Raw genomic sequence first — 7,620 nt, 5'->3', positions numbered from 1 at the left:
TCTGCCCCTCGTAGCCAAACGTCACACCTGAGAGCCAGGAGAGGAAGCAGCTTTCCTTTCCCGTTCCCTTCAGGGCCCTGTGTCCCGGCCCTGGAGGACGGGTGCCCGCGCTTCCACCCACGCCACTGGGCTGAGGCTCACCGTGCAGGCCCAGCACAGGAGGGCTGAGCGGCGGGGGGTTGGGGAACGTGAAGCGCACAGTGTACTCCTTGGGGCGCTTCAGGAGCTCGGGGGCCTCCTGCGATTCCTCGTCCTGGTTTTTTCGTCGGCATTTCTGCTGCTTCCGAGTCAGGGCTTCCTTTGTTTGCTTTTCCTGCAGAGAAAAGGGAAAGGGAGAAACCCTCACCTGCACAGTGGCCCCTGCAATGCAGGTTGGCGTCCGAGTGTCTCTGTCCACTCTCCCAAGGAGAGCCCCCTCGCAGGAGGCCCTGCGTGCTCACCGCCTGCCTGGTGGACTTGCCGCCCGCCTTCAGCTCCTTCAGCTTCTTCTCCTGCTTCTCGTACTGCTTCAGCAGCTCCTTCTGCTTCTGCTGGTACATCTTCTTGAAGGTCACTGGGCAGAGCGGACGGACATCAGTGGGTGCCCCTCCCCCAGCAACCGAGGGGGTGATCAGGACTGAGGGTGATGGGACTGGCGGGTGTCCATGCCCAGATTCTGAGGCCTAGCCCCTCCCCATGGTGAGCCCACTTACTGTAATTGCCCCTGTAGTAGTGGAGCCGCTGGGCGTCCAGGTGGATGATGTCAGTGCAGACGTCATCCAGGAAGCCCTGGTCATGGGAGACGATGAGCAACGTCTTCCGCCAGCCCTGCAGGTAGCTGGGTTTTAGAGCAGAGTGTGGAAAGGTCACAATGGTCACGTTAGGGTTCAGCTGGGCAGCAGACAGGTGGGGGCTAGGGAGGGAGGGCCGGCTGGACCAAGCACCAAGGGCAGATGGGGAGAGCTACAGAAGGAGGCAGCACGGCACTGCCGGTGCCGAGGCCGAAGGCCAGGGCAATGGACGCACTTGTTCAGCCAGATGACAGCATTGAGGTCCAGGTGATTGGTGGGCTCGTCCAGCAGCAGCAGCGTGGGCTCCATGAACAGCGCCCTGGAGGGGGGCAGCCAAGGGCAGGGTCAGAGCGGGAGACCTTGCTCAGAGGGCCCCAGAGCAGCCCCAGTAGTTGGAGCCCGAGACCATGAACTTCCTTCCCAATCTCTCCTCAGAGGAGCTCCTGTGCAGAAGACATCAATAACGTCCCCCAGGGAGAGACATGAAGGCCTGGGGCCAACACCACCAAGGAGGGGAGAGCAGTCAGCCTGGAGCCTCCCTGCTGGCCTTGGCAGGATGGGAAGAAGGGAAAGGGCCTGGTGTTTGAGGCTGAAGGGAGGGCAGTAGGTGGGCAGCCCCCACCTGGCCAGGGAGACACGCATGCGCCAGCCTCCCGAGAACTTCTGTGTGGGCCGATTCTGCATTTCAGGATCGAACCCCAGACCAGCCAGGATCCGCCGGGCTTTGGCCTCTGCGGCTGCCGCACCAGTAGCCCTCAGTTCCTCATACACCTGGGAGAGGGAGAAGAGGTCACAGGCCGAGGTCACAGGAACCCTGAGGGCTCAGCCTGTGAGCCTGCCGAGTCCTCTACCTTCTCCAGCCGCTCAGCTGCCGTGTCGTCGCCCTGCTCCAGCTGTGCCTGAAGCTGTCGCTCCTCCTCCAGCAGCTTTAGTCGCTTGGTGTCGGCTCGAAGAACAGCCTGCACTGCGGGTGTTTCATCCGCTACCACCTCTGGGGGTGGGGAGGACAGTCAGGCCACCCCGGGGGCCGGGTCCTATGCCCTGTGCCCTTCAGCACTATTTCTGGTTTGCCTGATCCTGCCCAGCTCTATGTGCCTGTTCCGAATGAAACGCCCTGCGTCCCACACTTCTCTCCCTGCTGTAGCATCACTTCCCAGGCTCCCCACAGGACTTTTCCAAGCCCCCTTCATAACGGCTCCTCTCCCAGCGCCCCGGAGCCCCACAGCCTCACCCTGCTCGCAGATCAGCACATCGATGTTGGGGGGGATGCTCAAGGCGCGGTTGGCAATGTGCTTGAGGAGAGTGGTCTTGCCCTTGCTGGGGATGAGAAATCAGGACCAAGCTGCACTGAGAAATCCTTCTCTTCCTTCCAGCCTCGCCCCCTCTACCCCCCAGCCCCTCCTCTCCTCACCCGTTGGGCCCCACTAGCCCATAGCGGCGGCCAGCCACTATGTACAGGTCTGCGTTGACGAACAGCTCCTTGCCGTGGGCAGAGATGCTGAACTTCTCTAGCTGCGGCCACCAGGGAAGCGGTGCAGAGGGAAGGAATGGGCACAATGAGGCTCTCCCCCCAGCTGGTGGCTACAGCCTCTCCCTGCAGGGGGACCCCTGGCAAGTCGAGGCCTCCAGCACAGCCCCTCCTACCTTGCAGGGCCTCTCCCTGTCCACTGCCTCTAACAGCTCCTGCACACCCTATGCGTCCAGCCTGTCCCACAACTTCCCTCCAAGGGTGGGCCCTCTACTTCTACTGATTTTTCTATCTTCTCGCTCAAGATGCAGAACTCCAGGTGTGGAAACCGCCTCCAAGCATTCCCACCGTGGACAAGCCCCGCAAACCCATGCACACACCCGCGTCCCTGGCTGCTGGGCCGTGCCGCAGAGAATGGGCACTTCCCTGCGCGCGGGGAAAGACACCCTCACCTTGATGTCAGACGCGTTCTCTAGCATGGCCTGGCGAGAGGACACCTCTGCTTGCGACACGGAGAAGTCGTTCTCAGCAGCGTTGGCGGCCTTTAATGATGCCACCTGGCGCTCGTACTCCATCTGAGGAGGAGGGGCCACCACTGTCGCCAGCTCAGCTCCGCCACCACGATCCCACCCATGTCCCCAGACGCCACCAGAGGCACCACTCCCCTCACTCCGCTTGTTCTGCTCGAGGCAGCACTCAAAGCTCTCCTCTTGTCCCCCCGTTCATAGGCCCTCTAGCTGAAGCTTAAAAATATCAAATGTTCCTACCTTTTCCCACTAGGAATCCAAGGACTTACCTGTTTCTTCAACTTTTTCTTCTCTTTTTTGCTAAGGTGGGCATAGGGATCATTGGCCTTAGACTCCCCTTCTTCCTCCTCTCCTTCCTCCTCGGAACCCTGTGAGAACCAGGAAGAGGTAAAACACCAGGGCCCCTTCTAGAGCTCACCTACGCCGTCTCCGTCAGCTCTTCCCCTCTGAGGACACTGTGGTGGCCTCTCGCACCCACCCGGTCTCCTCCGTCCATTCCTGCCGCCACGCATGGGACCCGGCACCAGCGGAGGACCCAGGAAATGGCCTCCTGCACCCCGAGCTGCCAGCACCACGTGACTGGGTCCCTCTCCTCAGGCACCAGGTGTTACTGGAGCGCACACAGTGATATGCAGAGAAGGGGTCCGGAAGCCCTAGCAACAGACGCTAAGGGTGCAGCAAGCCAGGACAGGAGGCACAGGGCATACAGGGACTGCGGAGACCATGGACTCCTGCGTCCCATGCGGATGAGGTAACTGAGAACCGAGGAGGGAAGATGTACTCAAGGCCACACACACAGACCGTCTGAATCCAATGCCAGGTCTCTTCTTCTCTGGATCAGGGGCTGTCTGTGGCCCATGGGCCCAATCAGACCTGAGGCCTGTTTCTATATGGCCCTGAGGTAAGCATGGTTTAGCCCGGCCGGTGTGGCTCAGTGGTTGAGTGTTGACCTATGAACCAGGTCACCAGTTCAATTCCTGGTCAGGCACATGCCCGGCTTGAGGGCTCAGTCCTGGTGGGAACTGCGCAGGGGCAGGGTGGGAGCTGATCAATGTCTCTCTCTCTTCCTATCACTCTGAAAACCAATAAAAATGTATTTTAAAAAAAGAACAGCTTTTACATATTCAAAAATACTTTTACATATCTGTTTTTAAAAAAAGGAGGAACCCGAGACTAGTCCCATCTTGACAGCTGTTGTCCTGGTGTGCTAGAGCTCTCGGGAAGAACCTGCGGGTCTCGATTCACTGGCGAGGGCAGTAAGTGCCCGGTAGTGCCCAGATCAGAAACACAGGCTTCCCAGCTCCTAGACAGAATGGGCTGTCTGTCATCTTTCCTCAGACTCATCAGGGAGCTGGTACCTGCCATAGTGGGTTATAACCATTTTCTCTCTTCTAAAAAAAAGAAGAAGAAATAAAAAAAGAGGAAGGAGAATATACATCAGAGATTGTATGTGGCCTGCAAAGCCAGAAATATTGCTATGTGCCAACTCCTTTACAGAAGTCTGCCCACCTCCGCGGGGTGTAGCGCCAGCACCCAGACCCCGGCCGCCTCCACATGGGCACACACCTGCTCTGCCTTCTTGGCCTCCTCCTTCCCTTGCTTGGGCGGCTCTTTTTCTTTTGTCAGTGTTTCTCCTCCATCCTCTTCACCTTCACTGTCCAGAGCGGAAAATTTACTCTGAGGCTAACAGAGGAGAGACAGGCTGATGAAATGCTCCAAGTCTTGAGACCAGCACCTTCTCCTGCCAACTTCCTCCCTCACCTTGGCTTTCCCTGTTGACTTCTCTTCCTTTCCCCTGGTGCCCTTGAGTCCTGGTTGTTCCTCAGATACAGCCTGGAGAGGACATGGAGATGAGACAGACAGACAGACAGACAGACAGACACACACACACACACACACACACACACACACACACACGCTGATTTGCCACCTTGTTGCTTAACAAGCATTTCTCGGGATCTAGGACGAGGAGTTCACTGTGCTGAGTGGGACTAGGGAGAAAGTGAGAGCCAGAACAGCCCTCACCTCCAACGGGAGATTAGAGAGAAAAGAGAAAACGAGAGCATTGGCCTGTGGGCCAGGCGCGAGCCACGGGAGCGGTGGCAGCCGCGCTGGAGGGCTGCCTCTAGGGCACACGCGAGAGGTGACGGAGGGCGGGAGGAGGGTCCCGGGAAGACGGAGTACAGGGCACAGAGCAAAGGCCACACAGTCGGCTGGAAGCCAAGTGCAGGCAGGCCCTTCTGAAAGGTATGCACACGGAAGACTCCCAAATGGAAGAGCAAAGACTTGAAGGCCTTTGTTTCAGATCTTGACTTCGAAAGCAACAGAATCACTGTAGACCTCCAAGTTATAAAGGAGTATTTTAAAAAGCTGAATTTGATAGCTTAAGCCAGACAGACCAGAAGAGCTAGCCCAGGAGCAGGAAATCAAGCCAGCGAATTGGCCCCCCACGGCCAGAAGGTGCTCCGTGGGGTGGGCGCACCTGGGAGGCCATCGCTTTCACCTTATTGATCCGATTTTTCTCCGGCTTGGCAGGCTTAGGAGGGTGTTTTTCTTCCTCCTCCTCTTCCTCACTCTGATCCTGAATCAGGGCTGCAAAAGCATTGCCCCCCTGGGCGTGAAAGGGCAGAGAAGTCAGGGGACGATCAGGACTGTGCACCCGAGCCTGTTACCACGATGGCTTACCTTGGTCTCCTTCCCTCCTCGGGGTTTCAGGGCAGGCACTGAAATGACAAACAAGACCAGGCAGGAAAGAGAATGATGATTCTGGCTCTTCGATCTAAATCAACTCACAGATGAAGGGATGAGGCACACCCTCACCCCGGCTCAGGGCTGCAGGCCCCACTCCCATCATTACCCTCTCCCTCCTCGTCACTGGCGGGCACAGAGAGCTTCTGCAGGCGCTCCAGCAGTTCCTTCTCTTCGTCATCATCATCCGCATCCTTCTTCCTCCGGCCTTTTCGGGTATCTCGTTTCTTTTTTTGCTGCTGAAAGCAGAGAGTGAGAAGAGTCTGAGGCGCAGGTCCCTATCGTCCCTCTGCCTGAGCACCCTCGCCGGCTGCACCCACGTGGTGGCGAGGCCTGGTGGGGCCCCAACACTTGTACCTGCTGCTGCTGCTGCTGCTGCTGCTGCTGCTTCTCCTTGCGCACTTTCTCTTCTTCCCCAGCCTGTTTATCTTCTACTGCCAGCTCTTCAAAGAACTAGCAAGAGTTCAGGAAATGGTCAGCATGGCTCAGATGACCCAGCCCTCCCTCCCACCCACGCCTGCTTCCTCTCTTGACAAGCTTTCTCCCCAGACCTCCCAATACCTTCACATGGAAACACTTGATCAAGTTCATCCTCAATCCCATTTCCTCACCGTCTTTTTGTTCTTCTTGTCCTTCTTCCCTTTCTTCACCACTCTGTCTAGGAGGTGAAGCAGACATTGTGAATGCTCCCCTGCAAAGCCCTCAGATGGCCTCGACTCCATTTCACTGTGTTTCTAGCTCACCTATCATTCTCTACACATGTGCACTGTCCCACGCCACCCACAGACACAGGTGGCTGGTCTAGGGCAGCATCAGGAGGGAGGAAGCAGAATTCGGAGGGTGAAGGTCGAGATGGGAAGGGAGACAGAGCAGTTCCAAATGACTCCTATGTTTGTAGCTAGCAAAACTGGGCTCCTAGTGCCACTCATTAACTTGAGGTTAATGAAAGAGAAGGTCCCCTCTTCCCACCCCTGCCACCCAAGGCAGAACAAAGAGCCATGAATTCAACTGGGATACGGTGTCTGTGAGACGTGTAGCCACACAGAAATGGTTCTTTAAGGAAATGAACTCCGAGCATTCTAGCCCAAATCACAGTGTTACACTCAGCAGTCTTTCATCACAGCCACCGGCGGTGCTCCCAGGGCACAAAGCGAGGTGTCAATAGAAGTTTACTGACGGAACGACTTCCAGTCTTCCCTTCTGTACATCCCGGCTCCCCTGAACTATGTCTACCTCCCCATTCCCTTCCACCGTCAGATCAGAAGGCAACCAGCAGCTTCATGATTTCTCTTCATGTCTAGGTCTGTCCACCATCATATTCCCTCTAAACCATCCCCTCCTATCCAAAAGCACTCCTGTAATCACTTAGCTTAAAAAAAAAAGCCACCAAAACAAACAAAAAACACGAATGGCTTTCTGCTATAACAGTAAGTACTGCTCAGACCAAAAGCCCATGTGACCCACAGCAATTACTTCCCGAGGAAAATTTCAGTGCGCATCTACTACGCCTAAGACTGGTGACTGATGAGGACAGTCCCTTCCGACTAAGAGGGCCTGTCCCATCTTCTCTGTACAGCTCTGTTTCCCTATGTTCTGGACAGTGGCTTCTCCTGGCTCCTTGATTTAGCCCCAGGCATGGAAGTCCTCCATGCAGAACACATTTCACAATCTGGCCTCTGCACTGAGTGACTGGTGTGGAGTCGCAGAGATGTGCAGGAGAAACAATGAAAGGCTGTATATGCTACTAGAGGCCCAGTGCACAAATCTGTGCACCAGTGGGGCCCCTCGGCCTGGCCTGCGGGATCAGGCCAAAAACGGCTCTCCCACCGAAACAGGCTCTCTGACATCCCCTGAGGGGACCTGGATTGCGAGAGGGCGCAGGCCAGGCTAAGGGACCCCACCGGTGCACGATCAGGGCTGGGGAGGGACACAGGAGGTTGCCAGCTGGGGAGGGACCATGGGAGGGCTTGTCTGGCCCATCTCGCTCAGTCCCGTTTGGCCATACCCCAGCAGCAAGCTCACCTACTAGTTGGAGCATCTTCCCCCTGGTGGTCGGTGCACATTATAGCAAGCAGTTGAGCAGCCTTAGCATATCATTATCACATAA

General features: G+C 56.7%; 2 protein-coding genes across 2 annotated transcripts in view; one reads left to right on the top strand and one right to left on the bottom strand.

The window, feature by feature from the left end:
- PPP1R10 (protein phosphatase 1 regulatory subunit 10) overlaps positions 1-4,683 on the top strand; it is a 40,669-nt gene extending 35,986 nt beyond the window's left edge. The window contains exon 21 of the mRNA XM_015570659.1: positions 4,669-4,683. The gene's annotated coding sequence lies outside the window, so the exon portion shown is untranslated. The remainder of the gene's footprint in view (positions 1-4,668) is intronic.
- The window catches only part of ABCF1 (ATP binding cassette subfamily F member 1), a 15,797-nt gene that overhangs the window by 3,287 nt on the left and 4,890 nt on the right, over positions 1-7,620 (bottom strand). Inside the window, exons 2-19 of the mRNA XM_015570674.1 lie at positions 6,125-6,171; positions 5,871-5,966; positions 5,623-5,749; positions 5,451-5,488; positions 5,269-5,376; positions 4,527-4,598; positions 4,332-4,448; positions 3,035-3,133; positions 2,691-2,813; positions 2,182-2,282; positions 2,002-2,087; positions 1,622-1,761; positions 1,393-1,541; positions 1,006-1,089; positions 693-817; positions 441-553; positions 142-313; positions 6-27 (exon numbers count right to left, since the gene is read on the bottom strand). Coding sequence (XP_015426160.1) covers positions 6-27; positions 142-313; positions 441-553; positions 693-817; positions 1,006-1,089; positions 1,393-1,541; positions 1,622-1,761; positions 2,002-2,087; positions 2,182-2,282; positions 2,691-2,813; positions 3,035-3,133; positions 4,332-4,448; positions 4,527-4,598; positions 5,269-5,376; positions 5,451-5,488; positions 5,623-5,749; positions 5,871-5,966; positions 6,125-6,171 — 1,819 coding nt within the window. The remainder of the gene's footprint in view (positions 1-5; positions 28-141; positions 314-440; positions 554-692; positions 818-1,005; positions 1,090-1,392; positions 1,542-1,621; positions 1,762-2,001; positions 2,088-2,181; positions 2,283-2,690; positions 2,814-3,034; positions 3,134-4,331; positions 4,449-4,526; positions 4,599-5,268; positions 5,377-5,450; positions 5,489-5,622; positions 5,750-5,870; positions 5,967-6,124; positions 6,172-7,620) is intronic.

The sequence above is a fragment of the Myotis davidii genome, unplaced genomic scaffold (assembly GCF_000327345.1).
Source record: "Myotis davidii unplaced genomic scaffold, ASM32734v1 scaffold1007, whole genome shotgun sequence".
NCBI classification, from domain to species: domain Eukaryota; kingdom Metazoa; phylum Chordata; class Mammalia; order Chiroptera; family Vespertilionidae; genus Myotis; species Myotis davidii.
The sequence above is the reverse complement of the archived record's forward strand: the minus strand, read 5'-3'. Positions and strand labels throughout refer to the sequence as shown.